This window comes from Eschrichtius robustus, chromosome 10 (assembly GCF_028021215.1).
Source record: "Eschrichtius robustus isolate mEscRob2 chromosome 10, mEscRob2.pri, whole genome shotgun sequence".
Lineage (NCBI taxonomy): Eukaryota > Metazoa > Chordata > Mammalia > Artiodactyla > Eschrichtiidae > Eschrichtius > Eschrichtius robustus.
In genome coordinates this window covers 104,517,428-104,539,814 of record NC_090833.1, presented here as the reverse complement: position 1 = coordinate 104,539,814, position 22,387 = coordinate 104,517,428, and the positions used below count along the sequence as shown (strand labels likewise).

General features: G+C 44.5%; 1 protein-coding gene and 1 long non-coding RNA gene across 7 annotated transcripts in view; one reads left to right on the top strand and one right to left on the bottom strand.

Moving 5' to 3' along the window:
• The window catches only part of ENTPD4 (ectonucleoside triphosphate diphosphohydrolase 4), a 40,811-nt gene extending 35,954 nt beyond the window's left edge, over window positions 1-4,857 (top strand). For all 4 annotated transcript variants that reach the window (XM_068551758.1, XM_068551755.1, XM_068551757.1 and 1 more), the window contains exon 13: window positions 910-4,857. In XM_068551758.1, the coding sequence (XP_068407859.1) occupies window positions 910-1,138 (229 nt within the window). In that variant the 3' untranslated portion in view covers window positions 1,139-4,857. The remainder of the gene's footprint in view (window positions 1-909) is intronic.
• On the bottom strand, window positions 2,063-21,622 carry LOC137769794 (uncharacterized). 3 transcript variants are annotated; one of them, XR_011075089.1, is made up of 4 exons: window positions 21,416-21,622; window positions 15,592-15,701; window positions 15,033-15,133; window positions 13,394-13,655 (listed from the first exon to the last, which is right to left on the bottom strand). It is a non-coding gene; the product is annotated as an uncharacterized lncRNA (long non-coding RNA). The 3 variants fall into 3 exon arrangements; XR_011075088.1 differs by lacking the exons at window positions 13,394-13,655; window positions 15,033-15,133 and adding an exon at window positions 2,063-2,190 and having other exon boundaries at window positions 21,416-21,617; XR_011075087.1 differs by lacking the exon at window positions 15,033-15,133 and having other exon boundaries at window positions 21,416-21,617.
• Between the last annotated feature and the right edge of the window lie 765 nt (window positions 21,623-22,387).

Below are 22,387 nucleotides of genomic sequence, written 5' to 3'. Positions count from 1 at the left end.
CCTTGGACCCCTTCTCAAAATCTTGTTTTTAATGCATAATATAAATACGTAGGCTATAGAGGAAACCATTGTATTGCAGTACATTTATCAAAATATTACAGAAGACAAGTTTGTGATATAGTGATATACGTTCTTCTTTATTAGCACATTAAATAGCAAGACCTGGCAGCAGAATTCGTACTTCCTGTAAGTTCAGTGTAATGATGCCTGTTGATGATATTTTGAGGCATCTGCAAAACACCACAATGTGATGTAAAAGATCTGTGAGTTTCACTAGGAGCAGAGTCACTAGTTCTGCTGATACTATAGTAGCAATAGTTTTTTTGTCTGCATTCACGTTCAGTGAAAATACTGCATTACAACCAGAGATTGGTAACATAAGGATGCGCCTTTTTTCCCACTCAAGTTCACAGACTTAGCTGTCAGCTGACCCCCCCATAAGAACCCTGGTTCACTAACAAATGAGGTATTAGCTGTTTTTGTTTTTGTTTTTTCCCTTCATTTAATTAAGCATCTCCCAGCAGCACATTTAGCTGGGTTAACTGCAAAACTTGTGAGTAGTGGGTGTTTCTAATGATGAACATGTGCTTTGATTCCACATTAGCTTCTGTGTATTAGTGAAACACTCACAGTGCTCACTTTCTCTGATTTTTGTTACCCAAATTATAATGCTGGTAACAGCTACAGACTTAAGAATACCCTTTCACACGTTATCGTGTTCATACTTACAACCACCCTCTGCTGGGCCACATTATCCTACATTTTAGAGGAGGGGAAACTGAGTCTGGGAGACTGAGGTTACAGCTTCTGTCTGCAGAGCTGAGTCCCTCCCACCCGACCCTGCGCATCATTACATCACACTTCCCGCCTGCCTAGTTCTCATGTTTGCTCTTGTTCCCGTGTGGGCAGAGACATCCAGCAGGAGACCTTCCGGGCCAGCCACGCGCACTGGCGGGGCTTCTCCTTTGTGTACAACCACTACCTGTTCTCGGGCTGCTTCCTGGTGGTCCTGCTCGCCATCCTCCTCTACCTGCTGCGGCTGCGGCGCATCCACCGGCGGGCCCCGCGCAGTGGCTCGGCCACCGCCGTCTGGCTGGAGGACGGCCTTCCGTCCCAGAAGATCGCCGGCACCTTATGAACCGGAGTTCGAGCCCCAGAAAGACTCTAAAGGAAAAGCCATTTTTGCCTCAGGGTTTCTCCTCTTCATTCTCATTTGTTTTGTTTTTCCTTTCCCTTTTTGTTCCTTGAAACAAAACCAAAATCCACTGTTCGTAAACTCTGCTGTCCTAGAAGCATTGCATTTAGCCGCTCTGTGTCCAGCTTTAAGTTGCGGAATAGGGAAAAGGGAACATCACCTCATTTTTGCTGCATAGGATATCTGCCAAAAATTACTAAGGTTTTTGGTTGTTCTCTAAGGTATATTTGACTTTAAACAGATGCACTTTAATATTGGAGGGAAACGGCAGGCTGTTCTCTGTCAGGGGAGGTGGGACCAAGGGGTGACGCTTTCACAGAACCGGAACACATACCGACTGGACTGATCATCCCCTTTTTCTCTCTGTCTTGAAAGCGCTAACCTAAAGAGGGAGATGTTTAGTTTTATTTATTGTTCAGGGCTGTTGCTGTTTGTTTTCTTTGCAGGTTTAAAAAATCAAAACTGTTTATATCCAAAATAGAGAGGTATAGGCACCAGGAAGTAACAGTTTTTAAAATTGACAGTGAAGAGACCTGAAAAATGTGAAATGATGACCAGAGTGCTGTGTGTGTGTGAGGGTGAGAGTGCGTGTGCGTGTGTGTGTATGAAAACCACTGATGGGAGAGAGGGAGGGAGTGCAGGGCTTTCACTTTTAAAAGCACACACTTCAGAATGCACTGTTTCATTTCATTTAGAAAAATCATTCCCCGTTACTGTTACTTCTTCTGACCACAGGTCGTTACTTTCTTCATGCCATCTTTCAGCGGCCTTAGAACACTACGTTTTTGAGTTGGAAAATTCATAGTTCACTGGTTTCGGTGTTGTTAGAACTGGAGCTGGTGCTTGTCAACAGGCACGTCCTTATTTCTCAGTAGTTTGTTTGTGCTTGTTTAATCGTGCTCCGGTTTCTTCCATCTTCAAGCTGGTATCCCCCTGCCCTCGTATTTCAGAGACCTAGCTTGACTGTCGCGGTTGAGGCGGTGCTGGCAGGGCCACTGTAAATCCAAATGAAGAGAAGAACTGAACACAAGAAATCAACTCACATTTTGAAGAAAACAAGTTTGACATTTTACACAAAAACCTAAAAAGGACAGCTGGATTGGCATGTATGAGATTAGTGGTTTTTCACCTATTTGTTTAGTTTAGAAGCTTTGGGAATTCTCATACATAGTTTTTTAGGCGATGTTCTTTGTGTGTGTGTGTGTGCGCACACACAAGCTGTTTCTTAACTCCAGAACAGCTAAATTCGTCTAGTTGGTAACAAACGTATATTTCGAGAATCATCAGCTACTTGTTTAAAAAAATCAGTGATGAGAGAAAGAATTGAGGTTCTGAAGCCCTTATTTAATTTAGAAAAAATTTTTAGATTTTCATCTCGTCTATTACTTAAAAACGTGGCATACAGTATATTGATGACTTAAAATTACAAATTTATGAAAGAAATGCAAATCCTGTGACTCTGCTCTTCAAAGTGAATATACTAACAACGGAAAAATTATTGGTAGAAAGTTTGCCTCTCAAATATAAAGAAAGTTAGAGGAGCTGTATGGTGGTATAGCGTCTGATGTGTAGAAAGACTTGTTTCAGAGAGGATGGAGACAGATGTCTCTCGAAAAATCCAGCTTCTAAAATGCTGGTCTCCAGCTATTTAAATGCTTGGTCCCTGGTAAACACTGTTCCTTTTCAAGACGCAGCCACACACGAGCTGTGTCATGGGTACCCCAGGGGCATAGTGAGCTGGCGTGCTTCTCCTTGACTTCTTAAAGGAGGTTTGCCCTGTGGACTGTGGGTGGCATTACTGGTGAAGAAGAAGTAAGTTTACATGTTAGCTTTTCTACCGCCAGCCATTTGGAGTATAACCTGCAGAATGAAAATTTTCCAACGCCTAGAATACATGATTTGGCCTTTCAAATCAAGGCAAGGATAAGCTAGCATAGGCACAGATCTAAATAGGCCTAAACTAAGACCTCCTAGGATAAATAGCCACTTTTTAAATAAAGGGTGCTAACGTGGCCCAGCTCTGTACCATTGGGGGAGCGCAGTAGAGACCAGCATGGAGGATCCAAGCCGGAGCATTCATCTGCAAGGACCTAACTCACTCTCCAAAAGAAGTCCCCAAATTAGGGTTCCAAGGCCCAGCGGCCTTGTACTTTGCACAGTTCGGTGCCGTGTCCCCTGCCAAAGAGCTCCCGGAGCAGGCCTGGCAAACTTGCCCACAGGGAAAATCTAGGAGACCCTTGAGCTAAGAATGGTTTTTCAATTTTTGAAGGGTCATTAAAGAAAAAAAAGTGACGGATACACAACAGAGACTGCATGTGGCCTGTAGAGCCTCAAATATTTACTAAGTGTCCCTTTACAGAAGACATCTGCTGACCCTGCATGGAGAGTCCCGTTCCAGAACAGATATACAGCCCTGTCCTCTTCATTCAGGAAGGTAGTTACCACCCGTGAGCACGAAAAGAGGGGCAAGAGAAGTGACCAAACTTCAATCTCAAAATAGCTGTTTATGCACCAGAATTTCGCTTATCTTTGCCTCTGGATTCTTTTCAAGATCGGTTTTCTAATAAACCAAGTAACATACTTCTCCTTCCCCCCGCCCAAGTTTAAAACGTGCTGTTCAGGAGGGCTCCCAGTGTTGTGCTGAGATGTCTGCAGTCCTGAGGAGGGCTCAGTAGCTTCTCCCCGCCCTGCACCAGGGCCGAGAGGACGGCCAGGAACTTTCTCTCAGCGATGCAGGCGCAGGCTGGGGTGAGAGGCAAGCACCAGAGGGGCTTAGCTCAGGAAGCAATATCAATTAAGGGCTGGCCAAGAAGGCGGTAAACTCTGAACACTTTTAGCAACAGAAAGCAAGAGAAATTGGACTGGTGGGAACTTGCTAAAAGCCTCGCAAAGAACAGTGTTCTGTGTTAACTCTTGGTGGCAAGACTCCTCCAGTAAACGCTTCTGTTCCATCGTCAGATCTGTGCTGCTCCTTTCTGAACCTCCAGAGGACGTTCTCGAAGATTTTACAATCCATTTAAAAGTACAAACAGACTGATCTGTACCGATGGTTTCCACCCATTTTCACCCTAAACTGCTGGCTTTCTGCAGCACTCCCCACCTCAGGGGCTGGGGAGACGCTTGCTCTCCCATCATCACAGCTGTGCACCCAGGAAGGCAAGCTCTAGATTACCCAGTGTTTAAATTTGAAACTCAGGCCTACATAGGATACTTCTCCTTCTGAGAAGCATGCACCACTTAGCAAGAAACTCCAACAGGCAAATGTGTTTTCCAAGCTTTTAAAAAAAGTCAGCTTTAGAATTTTGTGTGGTAACGTGCAATGCAGCAAAACTACCTAGGAGTAAATTATTTAGTTATTTATTTCTATTTCAGGGTTTTGTTTTTTATGATTTTTATTGATTTTCCCCTTCCGTAATGAATGATGTGACCAACCAAGGAGAATTCTTTGTTCTGTTACTGAGATTATATTTTGCGTTTAGGAATTATACAAACTAAGGGAGCATCTTTAAATGTTTTTTATTTAAATGATGTTTTCCATTCAAAGAATAATTGTCTTCGGGAGATGGTTGTGGTGTCTATCACTTTCTATATTTGGCAACCTCACATTGCCACACTCCACACGGGTGAGTGTCGAGAATAAAAAGTTCATTCGGTGGCCCACAGACTCTTGTGTGAGCTCGCTTTCTTGGGATTTAAAGAGATTTTTCTCTGATGTTTGAATCGTGTTACCTGTTAGAATGCTTAGTTGAACTTGAATCTACATTCAGTCAAAAAAATTGTCTGAGTCTGCACACTCCATGCCTTTGCTGTATCTGGCGTGTGTGTAGTGAAACTCTGCTGTGTGTGGGGCGGAAGGAGGGGTCCAGGCGTCCTGCAGCAGGGAAACCAAGTATCTCACAAGGAGAAATATATACCATGGTGTAATAGCAACCCCTTCATCAACAATAAAGACCATTCTGAGACTATTGTTTATAAGGTTATCATTTTAAAGTACCCGTTAACTATATATATATGTACAAGGAAAAGAAAAGAAATTATCCAACCTTATGTATTTTGTCTTATAAATAGTAAAATCATTGCTGCCAGTTTTGCAATTAGATCTAAGCTTAAAGCCGTTGGCTTATTTCTAGAGAAACATGAATCCCGTTGTTCGTGTTGCTAGCAACCGTTAGACGCTGCCCCTCTTCTTCAGCTATTTGAGGATATGTAAATAGAGCTTTTCCTGCAGGAGGAAGGGCCTGAGCCATAACCTGAAAATAGATGATAGAGACAGATGGAAAGCGAAGGGGACTGGCTGTTAAGAACAACAAAAATAAAAGCAGGGGAGGTTCGGGGGAGGCAGAACCAAATGGGAATGTGGGTGTGTGGTGAGCGCAGGAGCACGGAGCCCCAGCCTGTGACCACAGGAAGGAAAGAATAATAATGTTAAAAGAAAACCTGCTTAAATAATTTTTGAGGCAATGCAATAAACATATAGGCCTCTGTGTCTTAGGGTAAATACGTTAAAATATACCAAAGGCATCTAAAGATGTCTACATTTTATTCCATTTCTTAGAGAAGAAGTAAGTACCTGCTTCCAGTGGTTGCCCCTGTTAACAGATCTGCAAGGCAGCAGTTCTGGGTTATGGTTTGTTTTTCATCTGTTTCCATTTGCGCCATGAGTCTGGAATGCACAAGTGGATCTTTTTTTTTTTTTTTTTTCCTGAGATCCCGAAATGCTAATAGTTTGCACAGAGGGTTTTGCGGTGCTCTCACTGGCCTGGGAGCAGGGAAGTGAACGTCATCTCTGTCCGAGACAGACTGTCTTCTCATGGAAAGTCATCAAAGACACAGGAGCACCCTTTACAAAGCCCAACGTGCAGATTGGGGATTTGCCTGGAGCTGCGCGTCCCACCTGAGGAAACGCTACACCCCGAAGGGTCCTCCCAGCCCCATCTCGTCTGGGAGCCTGATGGCCTCAGCCTGTGATCTGCTGCCTCTTAACAAAGAAGAGTTGATTGATCTGTTGCATTTTCCTTTGTCCTCAGCAAGCTTAGCTCCCCCTCCTGCTTTCTGTTAACACTTCCATTGAGGCCGAAGAGCTTGCTTGGCCTTCCATCTCCGCCATCACCCTTGATCCTGTTTGGCAGGTGGATTGCATCTGGGCTCCAGACTTCACGGCCACTTAGCCATTTCTGTCAACAGCCCCGTTGTGTGTCAGAGACCCAAACAAGAAGCCCAAACAAGAAAGGCCGGCCTTAAGATTTCCACCCTGAGAAAACTGCTGAAAGCTTCTCACAGAACGTGGTGGTGATGAGCACAGAAGACGGGCTTCTTGTATAAACACAGAAACTCAACTCGAGGGAGGGAAAAGGAGATTTTTTTTTTTCTCCTGAAAAAAGGAGAAGGGGGAAAAGTTGGTCTGTGGCCAGGTCACCAGAAGACAGAGTGAATTCCTAATTCCCAGTGTGGGACGTCCTCTTTCACTGTATTATTTCTGTAAAAGTCCCAGGCTGGCTCTTCTCGCTGTCCTCCCAGGTTTATAATTGATAAATTTGATACCACCTTCCACCCTTTTCCTGATAATCAGAGTTTGAAGTGGGCCATTTTGGAAGGATTAATCATCCTCTTCTTGCCTGTGATTGCACATGACTTAAACTCCAGGAACCAGACTCAGCACTTTCTCCTCCTAAGAGTCCATCTTCTCCACCTGGCACAAGCTTGATTTATTACCTAGATTTTAGATTCAAGAAGATTGAGTCACTTCAACGTTCAATGGGCTCCACCCAGCCTTGTAAAGTTCTTTATTTGGGTCATGGCAGCGAAACAGAATTTTCTGGAAGCTCGTGACCGTTCTCCATAACGTTCAAATTACATTTTAAAATCCTCTTCAACCTTCTGTGGCCCTGTTGTCCATCGGTCTGTCTGTTCCATCCCTGAATCCCTTTGAACGTGGATCACGACATTTATAACTAATCCAACAAAGAAAACACCACATAGCGCCCAGTGTTTCATAAATATCTGTAGTCTAATAAAAAAAAGCTAGTTGCTTTGTCAAGTCACTAACTCTTTAGGTCCCTAGGGTTTGGGAAACACATATTTTACAAATCTTTTATTCTCAATCTTCTTTCTTCTTTCCAGATGGCAGAGTTTTGTGCAGATTTAAAACCACGTGCAGTGTGGTGTGAAGGGTGAGGTGGAATCCCAGGCCTCTCTCTCTCTTCCCTCTCACCATAAAGTTTGTTAAGGGAGTGAAGCATTTTAAAGCTTTATGTAGAAAAACTTAGGAGAACCAAATTTACTTCAAGTGGTTTCCGTACTTCTTAACCATTTAGTCTGGGGGAAAAAAAGGAAAAAGAACCCCCCAAATTAGGTATTGATGTGTAGAGGCAAAACAACATGGGGATTTTCTCCAAGCCCAGCTTGGAGGAAGTAATCTCTGTATATGATCTTATTCTAAGCATAGCTTCAGAATTTCCTTCTAAATCGTCCTAAAGTTAGTCACCTTTTAAACCCCAGCCCCAAAAGCACCAAATGCAAGGAGAGGGGAAGGATGGATTTAGCTGCATCAAAAGTAACAATTTCTGTTAACAGCCATCACAGTCAAAGCTAACAGGTGGCAAATCAAGACGGTATTTGCAGTGACTAAAATTGAAAAGGGATTAATATATGTTATGCAAGGTTTCTTGTAAATCAGCAAGAAAAAGGAAATCCAAAAGAAAAATGGGCTATGGGGGGAGTTCCCTGGCGGCCCAGTGGTTAGGACTCGGCTCTTTCACTGCCGGGGCCCCAGGTTCAATCAATCCCTGGTCAGGGAACTAAGATCCCGCAAGCCAAGCGGTACAGCCAAAAAAAAAAAAAAAAGAAAAATGGTTTATGGGTGATCTACAGAAGGGTGAGCCTGAATGACTAACAAGAAGGAAGAAACTGAAGGAGCCAGAGATGTGTAAATGGAAATAAAGAGCTGCTACCTTGCGCCCCTGGAATTGACAAACTTCAAGTGTCGGCAGTGACGTGGGGACAGTCGCTTCAGTATTGCTGGTAGTGGTGGAAACTACTTCAGGCGCTCTGGAAAGCAAGCTGGCAGCACTTTAAAGTTAGTTGTGCACACGTCCAAGACCCAGCGTTCCCCAGAGACATTTCTACCTGGGTCCATGAGGGAACTCCAGGAGGACGCTCTCAGCAGTGTTATTTAAGTACAAGGTGGCAGGTGTGTGCTGTGAGCACTGTGCAGCGTTAGAAACAACTCGAGGTAAGTACAGCAGGGTGGATGGATCTTAAAGACAGTGCTGAATACTGAAGAAAGATACGAGATTGGTAGCATAACGCCATTTACGGAAATGGGAGGCCCACAACACTATATGTCTTACGAGGGTGTGCATGTTTCGACTATTATACATTGAAATGGATGTGATGGGGGACACAGATGGGCTACGAAAGGAGGACAGCAGATAAAACTGGTCTCCTTGTGAGGCAAGACTATACAGTGGAGGAAAGACTGTCTCTTCAATAAATGGTGCTGGGAAAACTGGGCAGCTACATGTAAAAAAAAAGAAATTAGAACATTCTTTAACACCATACACAAAAATAAAATCAAGATGGATTAAAGACCTAAATGTAAGACTGGATACTATAAAAACTCTTAGAGGAAAACATAGAACACTCTTTGACATAAATTGCAGCAATATCTTTTTCAATCCATCTCCTAAAGTAATGGAAATTAAAACAAAAATAAACAAATGGTACCTAATTAAACTCAAAAACTTTTGCACAGCAAAGGAAACCATAAACAAAACTAGAAGACAACCCACAGAATGGGAGAAAATATTTGCAAATGATGAGAATGACAAGGGATTAATCCCCCAAATTTACAAACAGCTCATGTGGCTCAATATCAAAATAAAAAACAAACAACCCAATCAAAAAATGGTTACCAGGGGGAAGGGTGGAGGGGAGGGATAGTTAGGGAGTTTGGGATTGACATGTACACGCCGCTATATTTAAAATGGATAACCAACAGGGACCTACTGTATAGCACAGGGAACTCTGCTCAATATTCTGTAACAACCTAAATGGGAAAAGAATTTGAAAAAGAATCGATACATGTATATGTATAACTGAATCACTTTGCTATGCACCTGAAACTAACACATCATTTTAAGCAACAATACTCCAATATAAAATAAAAAGTTAAAAAAATAAATAACGGGCAGAAGACCTAAATAGACATTTTTCCAAAGAAGACATACAGATGGCCAAGAGGCACATGAAAAGATGCTCAATATCGCTAATTATTAGACAAATGCAAATCAAAACTACAATGAAGTATCACCTCACACCTGTCAGAATGGCCATCATCAAAAAGTCTACAAATAATAAATGCTGGAGAGGGTGTGGAGAAAAGGGGACCCTCCTACACTGTTGGTGGGAATGTAAGTTGGTGCAGCCGCTATGGAGAACAGTATCTTCCGCTCGAGAGTTACCATTATTTCCGCGTCCTAGCAGCTGCTACTTAGATGCCCCATAGCATCCTCCCCCAGACCTCCTTCCTCTGAGCACTACCTGGTAACTCAGACCAGAACCCTGCGTGGCATTCTAGACTTCTTTCTTATCACCCTCTCTCTCCATATAATATTCACCAGTCAAGTATCAGACTCATCATTTTTCTTGGATATAAGTTTCCAGGCGCAGCCTCGGTCATCCTATCTCGATAGCTTCCCCTGAGAGCTCCATCAGGGGCCCCACTGGCAGGTCTGGGGCATTCCCCCCCGCCCCCGCCCCAGCAGGAACTGAAGTCCACCTGCTGTCCCGCTGCGGAAAGAGATGTCGCCACCTGGTGGATGCTCTAACCCTCATCTCTCTCTCGCTCTCGCTCTCTCTCGCTTTCTTTCTTTCTTGCTCGCTCTCTCTCTCTCTCTCTCTCTCTCTCTCTCTCTCTCTCTCTCGCTCTCTTTCTTTCTCGCTCGCTCGCTCTCTCTCGCCCTCTCTCTCGCTCTCTCTCTCTCGCTCGCTCTCGCTCGCTCTCTCTCTCTCGCTCTCTCTCTCTCGCCCTCTCTCTCTCGCTCTCTCTCTCTCTCTCTCTCGCTCTCTCTCTCTCTCTTTTGCTCTCTCAGGACCTGAACTGCCCGTCTGAAGAAGCAATGTATCCTTTGCAACAGAATCACAAGCTAAAAGTAGTCATTTTATCAGTGTAAGTCCAGAAATGTCACGTGAATTGTACAAAGTGAGAGAGACCTAAGTCCACTGTTAGTGGGAAACCAGAGGTGCTCCCTGGATGACACACCTGTGCCTCCCCGGGCCCCTCCTCTGGGCATCTCCACTGCCCGCTCGCCAGAGCAGAGGGTGGCCTGAGGCCTGGAGAGCTGAGGTCTAGCAGGGCAGACTCACCCCTCACTCTCACATGTGGGTCCTAAGCTGGAGTGGTGAGGTGTGAGTGGCAGGTAGGGAGAAATTCCCTTCAAACCCACGCATTGGAATCGCAGGTAGATGGGTTTCCTGTGGCTGCCATAGGAAATTACCACACATTTGGGTAGCTTAAAACAACAGACATTTGTTTGTTGGCCTCAGTGTTCTGGAGGCCAGAAGTCCAAAGGAGTCGGCAGGGCCAGGCTCCCCACTAAGGCTGTAGAGAAAAGCCTCAGTGAGAAGGAGCCCTGCCTGACCATCTGGGTCCCTGGATCCATCCGGGCTTCAATTCACTCTACCCTTGGACTCCCCCCATTTCATGAGCCATGATGCTTCCTTTTGTGCCTAAGAGAGCTCAAGTTGATGAGCTTGCCATTTCCACTTGCAATTAAAAGAGCACTGATGACTATAGAGTTTCCCCCTTGCAATGCAATTCTTTTTTTTAAAATTCTTTTTAATTAAAGAAAATAACAATTTGTTTTGTTTTCGTTTTTGGCCACGCCACTTGGTATGCGGTATCTTAGTTACCCGACCAGGGATCGAACCCGTGCCCCCTGCAGTGGAAGTGTGGAGTCCTAACCACTGGACCGCCAGGGAAGTTCCTGCAATGCAATTCTGATTCTACCTCCCCGGAATTAGGCCACACTTCACAGGTTGAGGGCACAGTCCCCCTCTCAAGACTACCGTCACTTCAAACACCAGCTGCAAGTTCTGAAGTCCCCAGGCCCTTGCATTTCTGACCAACTGGCTACAAATTCTGGGCTGCTCACAATACCCTCAGGTTCAATAATTCTCTGGAATGACTCAAAGAACTAAGGAAAGCACAATACTTACAATTACAGTTTTATTATAAAGGATACAAGTCAGGACCAGCCAAATGAAGAAACATGTAAGGCAATGTCTGGGAAGGTCCTAAACAAGCAGTTTTCCTGTCCTCAGGACACGCCACCCTCCAGGCAACTAGATGTGCCTCACTAACCAGGAAGTGCCACCAAGTCTTGGTGTCCAGAGTTTTTATCGGAGTTTCATTATATCAGCATGATTGGTTGAATCATTGGCTACATAATTGGATTCAATCTCTAGCCCCTTTCTCCAGAGGTTGGGAAGTCAGACTGATATCATGTAGCCCCAAACCCCAATCTTCTAATCACATAACTGGTCTTTCTGGCATGGCCAGCCCCCATCCTGAAACTAGCCAGGGGCAAACCATGAGTCACTTTATTAGCATAAACTCAGGTGTGGCCGAGGGACCGACTATAAACAACAAAGACACTCCTGTCACTGGGGAGATTCCAAGGGTTTAGAGGCTTCCTGTCCAGAACCAGGGACAAAGACCAGACAAATTCTTTATTAAGCAACCCCTGACACACAGACTCTGAAAAAAAAAAAAAAAAAATCTGCAGTTACCGCAATACAGCCAATCCCCGAATAGCATCTGTACTCTCTCTACTCTCTCTGCTCCTCAACTAAACTGACAGAACTTTCCCTGACTTCGTAGGGAACAAGTGAATGTGTTTGTAAAAATGTGAAAACCGAGAGAGGTATGAACTTCCGATTTTCCAAAAGGAGAGAAGTCAGGAACTGACGGTGAGAGAGAATGCTGGGTTGGGGAGCCATGCAGGGCAGCAGGGCCAGCTTTGTGCCTGCTCTCAGGACTCTCTGGCCTCAGAGAAATCCAGCCATTCATTCCACAAATATTTATTAAACAAAGGTATTGAAATAGCAGTGGAAAAAAACAAGGAAAATAAAAAAGCAAGCTCTGCTGCTGTGGAGCTTACATTCCAGCGGAGAAGAAAACAAATGAATAATGTACCACAGTATGCTCCAAGGTTTAAAGGCTAAATGTAGAAATAAAACATGGAGAAGGTGAATTGGAAATGCCAGAGGGGTGGGGGATGGAAGTGAAAATATTACAGTCAAGAAAGTTCTCCCAGAGAAGATGGCATTGGAGCAAAGTCTAAAAGAAGGCAAGGAGACCCAGGGAAAGACAGTTCTAGCACAAGGAAACCTGTGCAAAGGCCCTGGGGTAGGAGCAGGCCTGGGGCATTTGAGGAACAGCAGTGGGACTGGAGCAGAGAGATCAAAGGGGAGACAAGGTCAGAGAGGCATGGGGTTGGTGGGCAGAGGGTCTGTTTTTATGCCAGTACCATACTGTTTTGATTCCTATAGCTTTGTGGTTTGAAATTAGGGAACATGATGACTCCAGCTTTGTTATTCTTTCTCAAGATTGCTTTGGCTATTGGGGGTTTGTTGTGGTTCCACACAAATTTTAGGATTGTCCTGTTTCTGTGAAAAATTCCATTGGAATTTTGATAGGGATTGCATTGAATCTGTAGATTGCTTTGGGTAGTATGGAAATTTTAACAATATTAATTCTTCAATTCATGACCATGGAATATCTTTCCATTTATTTGTGTCATTTTCAGTTTCTTTCATCAATGTCTTAGAGTTTTCACCCTAGTATTTTCTGTTTCATTCTACTAGATTTCTTTTTTTTTAATGATAGTTATGACACACTAAATTGATTTTATGACCAATTAACATACGGTAACCTAAGAAGGAGCCTTCTCTGCTACTATGTAATGATGATGGTAATGATATCATCTCATGTTTCTCAAGTGCTCACCAGAGGGGGGCAGAGAGGTAAAGACCCCAGGCTCCAGACTTAAACCACCAGGTTTATTCTGACTCAGCCATTTCTGAGCTATTTGACTTTGAATAGTTTACTTGTATCAGCAATGACCCAATACAGCTACCACTAACAGACACCCCCCAAGTCTTTGCTTAAACAAAATCGAAGTGTATTTCTCTCACATTTAAAAGCAGTTTGGAGGTGAGCAGCCTAGGTTGCTTCCTTCAGGTTGTCTCCTCCACCATTCCTAGAGTGTGGCCCTCATCTCTATGATCCAAAATGGTTGCTAGAGCTCCAGCCTTCACATCCAGATCCCAAGCTGCAGAATGGAGAAAATGAAGAAGGACACTCTCCTTTCCTTTTAAGGAGACTTCCAAAGGAAATGCCTTGCAAACTTCTGCTTTCATCTCATTGGCCAGAACTTAGTTGTGTGGCTGTGCTTATCTGCAAAGGAAGGTGGGAAATGTAGTATTTTCGCCAGGTAGCGTTCTACCACCTAAAAAGGATGGTTCCTGTTAATTTGAGAAAGGGAGTATAGATGTTTAAGTCTCTGCCAAATAACCTCTGTGTGCCTCAGCTCCTGGGCTGTTGTAAGAACTTTGGCTTTCACCCTCGAGGTGACGGGAAGCCAGTGCAAGATGCTGAACAGAGGAGTGACAGGATCTAAGTGATATTTTAAAAGCATTACTTGGCCTGTGGGCTCAAAAAATTGACTGTTGGGGCCAAGGTAGAAGCAAAGTGATCAGCTGGGCTATTTCAATCATCTAAATGAGAGGTGACAAGTAGAGGAGGTGAAGAGTGATCAGTTTCTGGAGATCCAGAGAAGGCAGACAACAGGACTTGGAGTGAATTTGGGGGTTAAAAGGAAAAGAGACATGGGCAGATTTGGGGAGACGATCAGGGGCATAGTTTGGGACACAACCCAGTTGAGGTGTCACTTGGATACCCAGTGGTGAGTTGTACACAGGAGTCTGATGAGTTTTGGAGAGGGCCAGGCTACTGATATACATTCTAGAATGGGCAGCACATAGAAGTAGTTAAGGCGAGGAGCCTGGATGGGATCCCCCAAATCTGAGCCCTGGAGCCCTCCAACGACATTAAGCATTAAGAGGTCGGAGAGAGACAGGCAGGCAAGTCATTACCATTTAAAAAAGGGTGGGGGGTAGTGTTTACCTTCAGGGCAGGGAGGCAGTTTGGGGAAGGAGCCTGTGGGTTGTGGGGATGTTTCTGGGATGCCAGTAATATTCCAATTCTTGAGTTGGATGGTAATTATATGGGTGTTTGCTTTGTATTAGTTATTATGCTCATATTTATATTTTATGTACTTTTGTGTATAAAATATAAATTTTTAACTAGGTTATATTCCATAATTTGAAAAGTTTTCAGATGATACATAGATAGATAGATAAATAGATATATAGGTAGGCAGATAGATATTGGACTAATAAGGAAAAACTAGGAGAATGAGACTGAATGGCCATAAATTATTTATATTGAGCCATAGGGAGCTGCATTTTCTTTTTTCTTTTTTTTTTTTCTTTTCTTACAACAGCTCAGGAGCTCGAGGGATCCTTTAAAGGAAAATAATTCCAATTCCCAAGGTAGAAACTGCAAGGAGCGAGGGGCCATGTTCAAAGACTGGTGCTGCACTGGCTTAAGCATCTCTGCTATGGTCTCTTAGCAACCAAGGAGGGCAGTAGCAGGAGACGGGCCTCTGACTGCACTGATTTTCCCTGTGTTGCTCCTCCACCAAGATTCAGAGAAAAAAGAACAAGTAGCCTTTGTTATCTAATTCAACCCCTCGTTTCCTGAGGAGAAAACCTGGGGCTGGGGTCCAAGTTGCCTGATGTTCCTGGAGCTCTCCACCGTACACGTCCATCAGCCTGGAGGAAGTGCTCTGGCTGCTGCTGGCACATCGCCAGCTCCAGAGAATAAGAATAAAAAGGAAAATAAGATCTTAGTTTTATTATGAAAATAGTTTGACCTCGTGGACCCCCTGAAAGGGTCTTGGGAACCCCCAGGGGTCCCCAGCCCACACTCTGAGAAACACAGCTAGCCTAGAGCACTAGTGGGCAAGTGGGGGATGGGTGTCACCTGGAGGAAAGGCAGGGCAGTGACCTGGGGAAGGTGGTGTTGGGGAGACACAACACTCTTCCCACATCTTTAGGTACCTCGATTTACTGGGCAGATCCCTTTGGTGGGAGGGCAGCAGGGGCTCAGAGTAACATTCGGAATGTAACTATGCAGCGGAGAGGATGGAGACAAAACCCCCAGGGTCACGGTGTTACCAATGCCAGCTGCGGCCAGGAGGCTGTCTTATTCAGCTCAGGCTGCTGTAACAAAATACCACAGACTGGGGCCTTAAACAACAGGTATTTACCTCTCAGAGTTCTGGAGGCTGGAAGTCCAAGCTCAAGGTGCTGGCAGATTCCGTTCCTGGTGAGAACCCCCTTCCTGGCTTGCAGACGGCAGCCTTCTTGCTGTCCTTAACTTGGTGGGAGGAGAAAAAGAGAGGGCTTTGGTCTTCCTTTTCTCATCAAGCCATGAACCCCACCCTGAGGGCTCCGCCCTTGTGACCTCATTGAACCCTCATCACCTCCCAAAGCCCATCTCCAAATACAATCACACTGGGGGTTAGGCTTCAACATATGAGTTTAGGGGGATGTAGTTCAGTCCGCAGCAGTGTTCCTGCCATCGTGGTGACAAGCTAGCCCTTGGGGTTTGGGCCTTTTTTCTGAACCATGACTTCCCACCCTCCCCAGATATTTCAAGTAAGCAACTGCCCTTGCAGGCTCATGGGGACCTTCTCCCCAGGGGTGGGGGGCTGGCGACAGCAGGATTCTCACCTCCTCTCCCTCCCCTGGGGTGCTGAACTGGGTCTGGGCATGCAAGAGCCTTATAAATACCAGTGGCTGGAATGGAACGGAGTCAGGCTGTGTCCTCAACCAACCCTGAGCAAACTGGGCAGGCCACTCTGAGCTCTCCGGGAGCTGGCAGGGCTTTGCTGGGCTGCGGCCAGAGGAGGGGCCCTGCCAGATGCCAGCCCATCGTGGGGCAGAAGAGCTCCCATTTCTGTCTGGCCCTTCCCCTCCCTGTTTTAGCTGCATCTTTGAGACAAGGGGGTCTGAGCTGGCAGAACCCAGGTGTCTGGGAATGAGATTTGGACCAATTTTTTGTTTTTTAACTTTTTTTTCCTCTAAATGACTGCGTGAGGTGAAAGTCTCCATCTTCTCTCAGTAGGAGACTTTCGGGTGGAGGGGGCATGTGGGAAGTGAGCGGAGCAGCAAAACTATAATGTGGGAGAAGCTGGTCTTCAGAACCCGTCACCCCATGTTCTGTGGCTTTGCCAAATTCCCAGGGTCCAGTCTATGCCCAGCCCTACCCCACCTGTTCCCAGATGTCCCGAGGCTCCTCCCTGAACAAGGATTAAGCTGGTTTCCCAGGTCTGTGTCTTTCTCTTGCCATTCCCACCTGGACCAGCCTCTTCCCTGCCTGTCTAGTCCTTACTCTCTTCCTATGCCCCTGCCCCACCTGTGCAGCCCCTCCAGACTCCATGCCCCCACCCTGCCTGGGACTCTCCAATCTCTCTGATCTCTGCTCACTGCATAGTGCCAGGCATTTTGACCTGAATCTCATACTGTTTTGCCTGGTTATTTAATGTTTATGTGATTTTTCACTCCCAAATCACAACATAAGCTCCAAATCACAATATAAGCCCAGTACAAGAACTGCATCGAATGTTATTTATTCCTAGTAACCATCCCTCTTCCAAATCCTAGCCATTTTACACACACACACACACACACACACACACACACACACACACGAGATAGGAAGGTATGATGGAACTCTAGGTGCTTGATGAAAACTGTTCAGAAAATAAAAAGACAAGCCATAGACTGGGAGAAAAATCTTTGCAAAACACATATCTGATAAAGGACTGTTTCCAGAATATACAAAAAACGCAAAATTCAACAATAAGAAAACAAACAACCCAATTAAAAAGTGGAGGAAATACCTGAAAAGACGCCCCACCAAAAAAGATAGGCAGATGGCAAATAAGCCCATGAAAAGATGCTCCACATCATAAGTCATCAGAGAAATAAAAATTAAAACAACGAGACACCACTGCATACTTATTTAAATGGCCAAAATCTGGAACACTGACAACACCAAATGCTGCTGAGGGTGTGAAGCAACAGGAACTCCCATTCATCATTGCCTGAGGGAATGTGAAATAGTACAGCCACTTTGGAAGACAGTTTGGCAGTTTCTCACAAAACTAAACGTACTCTTTTTTCCCCCCACAATTACTGTGCTTTATGTGACTTTTTCCCCCAGTTGTGTTTTATTGTGGTAAAATACACATAGCACAAAATTTATCATCTAACACAAAATTTACACTTACATTGAAGTGTACGGACCAGTGGTATTAAATACATTCATAATGTACAACCTTCACCACCATCCATCTTCATAACTCCCTTATAAGATCTCATAACTCCATCTCCTTCATCTTGTAAAGCTGAAATTCTATACCCTTTAAACAATGGCTCCTGTGCCCCATCCTCCAAGCCCCTGGCAACCACCATTCTAGACTCTGTTTCTATGATTTTGACCACTCTAAGCATCTCATACAGTAGAATCATATACTATTTGTCTTTTTGTGACTAGCTTATTCATTTAGCATAACGTCCTCAAGATTCATCCATGTTGTAGCATATGCGAGAATTTCCTTTCTTTTAAGACAGAGTAATATTCCACTGTAAGTATAAACCAATTAAACTAAACATACTATTACCACGTGATCCAGCAATTGTGCTCCTTGGTATTTACCCAAATGAGCTGAAAACTTATGTCCACACAAAAACCTGCACACACACGTTTACGGCAGCTTTATTCATAGATGCCAAAACTTGGAAGCAGCCAAGATGTCCTTCAACAGGCGAATGGATAAATAAACTGTGATACATCCAGACAATGGAATATTATTCAGCAATAAAAGAAAAATGAGCTATCGAGCCATGAAAAGACACGGGGAAATGTTCAACGCGAAAGAAGCCAATCTGAAGAGGTTACATATTATCTGATTCCAGCTATAGGACATTCTGAAGAAGGAGAAACCATAGAGACAGTAAAAGGATCAGTGGTTGCCAGGGGTTAGGGGAGAGGGAGGGATTAGCCCATAGCGTGGGACAAAGAATGATTATTCATCCTAGAAAATAGATTATATGAATGAAATTATACTTTTAAAATATAAAACCAGTATATGGATAGAAAACTACGGATGTCTGGATCTGAGAAAGCCAGGATAGGAGGGCCTGATAGATATCCATCCAACACAGGACCACCGGAATATGTGAATATGTGCACCCTGGAGAAAAGGCAGAGGTATCCCAGCCACTCCTGACAATTGTGCTTTCTGAGCAGATCTGTGACTCTAGGGCTCAGAAGACCTCAATCTGGATCCGGTTTCAGCGCTGCTGCTAACCTGCCGAGGGACGGTGATCCCATTGATAGCTCTCTGGGTTTTTGGTTCCATGTCTGAAATCAAGATGCTTGGGCCAGATGTTCTCTAAAACCCTTTGGCTTTACAACTTGGCGCTGGAGAGTGCAAACGCTCAAGGCGGTGTGAGATGTGAACCACTAGGGGGCGCTGCCTCCTAGGAGGAAGCAGAAGGTGTTCCCCACCTTCTTGCCTATAAAGTGTCCACATTCATGAAAAGTGGTGGTGATACACAGATCAGTGGAACAGAATAGAGAGCCTAGAAATAAACCCATGCACTTATGGTCAATTAATCTATGACAAAGGAGGCAAGAATATACAACGGATAAAAGACAGTCTCTTCAACAAATGATGCTGGGAAAACTGGACAACTACATGTAAAAGAATGAAATTCGAACATCTTCTCATACCATATACAAAAATAAACTCAAAATTGATTAAAGACCTAAATGTAAGACCATAAACCATTAAACTCCTAGAAGAAAACACAGGTGGAACACTCTTTGACATAAATAGTAGCAATATTTCTTTGGATCTTTCTCCTAAGGCAAAGGAAACAAAGGCAAAAAAATAAATAAATGGGACCCAATTAAACTTAAAATCTTTTGTAGAGCAAAGGAAACCACCCACAAAACTGAAAGACAACCTACTGAATGAGAGAAAATATTTGCAAATATGACTGATAAAGAATGAATATCCAAAATATATAAAGAGCTCATACAAACTCAAAATCAAACAAACAAACAACCTGATTAAAAAATGATCAGAAGACCTGAAGACACATTGTTCCAAAGAAGACATACAGATGGCCGACAGGCACGTGAAAAGATACTCAACATCCCTAATCATCAGGGAAATGCAAATCAAAACCACAATGAGATATCACCTGTCGGAATGGCTATCATCAAAAAGAACGCAAATAACAAATATTGGCTGGGATGGGGAGAAAAGGGAACCCTTGTACACTGTCGATGGGAATGTAAATTGGTACAACCACTGTGGAAAACAGTATGGAGGTTCCTGCAAAAACTAAAAATAGAACTACCATATGATCCAGCAGTTCCACTCCTGGGTATATATATGAAGAAAACAAAAACACTAATTTAAAAAGATACATGCATCCCAATGTTCATAGCAGCATTATTTACAATTGCCAAGATACGGAAGCAACCTAAGTGTCCATCAGCAGATGAATGAATGGATAGAGAAGATGTGGCATATATAAATAAATATCTATCTATCTATCTATCTATATATATATCTCTCTATATGTAGATATATATATATGGAATACTACTACATATAATGGAATACTACTCAGCCAAAAAACAGAACAAAATTTTGCCATTTGCAACAGCAAGGATAAACTTGGAAGGTATAATGCTTAGTGAAATAAGTCAGACAGAGAAAAACAAATACTGTGTGATATCACTTATATGTGGAATCTAAAAAATAAAACAAACTAGTGAAATAACAAAAAAGAAACAGACTCACAGATATAGAGAGCAAACTAGTGGTTACCAGTGGGGAGAGGAAAGGGGGGAGGGGCACGATAGGGGTAGGGGATTAAGAGGTACAAACTACTACGTATAAAATAAGCTACAAGGATATATTGTACAGCACAGGGAATATAGCCAGTCTTTTATACTAACTATAGGTGGAGTATAACCTTTAAAAATTGTGAGTCAGTATGTTGTACACCTGAAACTTATATAATATTGTAAATCAACCATACCTTAATTAATTAACTAATTTATTTACTTATTTTTCAGCCATGCCATGGGGGCTTGCGGGGATCTTAGTTTACCGACCAGGAATCGAACCTGTGCCCTTGGCAGTGAAAGCGCAGAGTCCTAACCACTGGACTGCCAGGGAATTTCCTATACCATACCTTAATTTAAAAAAATAAAATAAAACAAAAGTGGTTGTGATAGAACACTGCGGATTTCCGAATCTGAGAAAGCCAGATAGGAGGGCCTGATAGATAACTGGCCAACATAGGACCACTGGAATACGTGAAATATTTGACCAACCTGACTACTTGAACCACAGTCTCCTCCTGGAGGGCCAGATCCAGACCCACATCCTGGCCCCTTGACACACATTCCAAATCACTTTCTCAAATGGCTGGACCAGTGTTTGCCTGATTGATTGCTGGCTTCCCTTTTGACTTAACAAATAGGCAAGGTGGAGCCTCTTCAGTTCTATAGATTAAAACTACTGGTTTCTCCATTCTTACTAGTATGGGTAATCATGAATAATATCCACTAAAATTATTTCTACTTTAATTATGCCTTATAGGCTTTCAAGTGGTTTCGGTTCAATCTGATTCACTTCAACAATCAGTGATGGCCCGTGATATGCGCTGCTGACCACAGAGGTTAAGAGGACACGGACCCGTGGTATCTGTGCACAAGGTATCTGTGCTTTAACAGTCTTCTAAGAGAGAGAAATGGAATATACAAATAACTATAACACAAATAGTAAGTGATGCATAGCACAGGTATGATGCAAGTTAAGTGCTATCGAGCCCAGAGGAATGCGAGTTTTCCACCCCACAGGGCTCCTCGTTCCCGCCTCTGAACCTCTGCCTGTGCCACCTCGCAGGGCGGCGTCTTCCTGGGCCCCCCGGCCCCCCCTCTCCCCCGCCCTGGGCGGAAAGAGCACCCGTGCTTCCCTCACATTCTCTCCTCCTTACTCAGCTTCGGTTTTCTCCGGAGCATTGGCCACCTCCTGACTCCCATATTTCATTGTTTCGATGTATCAGTGTGTGTCTTGCCAGCCTCCCCGCACTGGCCAGCACATCAGCCGGGCCTCCACTGAGTCTCAGGCTGTGCTTCCGGGATGGGACACGCCCAGATGATTAGGAAGGTGATTTGGCAACAGAACTCGAGAGCCAAGAAAAAAAGAGAAAACAGTCCACGCCCTTGGCCTCCTCATCACGCCCTGGGAACGTGATTCCCGTGGCCCCTGCGGGGTGCGGTCTGGCAGGAGGCGCTGCCTCACAGATTGGCTCAGGCCGGGAGTCTGCGCAGTGCGGTGCCCTCTCGCCTGCAGCCTTGCAGCCCGGCGGGAGTGCGTGGCACACAGCGACTTGTGGTGCAGCGTCACGCGGCAGGGACTGTTCTGCGCCCACTGTGCATCCAGCCCTTTCATTCCTCTAGGAGGTGTTGAGTGAAGTGTTTCCTACAAATGAGGCAAGCGAAGCAAAGGAGTCACCCGTCCAGGCCAGGAAGTGGCGGAGTCAGGATTGGAACCCAGGTCCTCTGACTGCAGAAACGCACTCAGAATCTGGTGGGTGGCTCTGCCTGTGGGGCAGCACAGAGCCTGAGACATGAGGGTGGCACATACAGACTTAGAGCCATAAAGCATATAGCCTTCATATTTCATCTAGAGCAAGGGTCTACTCTCTTCCTGAAGTGGCCTCCCAGGTCTTTGGTCCAATTCAACAGAAGTGCATCAGTGAACTACTCTGTGCGAGCTTCAAATACTCACTTTCTCTTGGGAATGTGGGTTGGTGAGTGAAGCACAGGTGGATTTGTTGAAGCCTCCGGTGTGCAGCCACTTAGAACTTGCAAGAGGGGTCATGTACCCTTTAGTGATCCCAGCCTGACCACTTATCCGCTCTGTGACTCTGGGGGAATCACCTAGCCTCTCTGAGCCTTGGCCT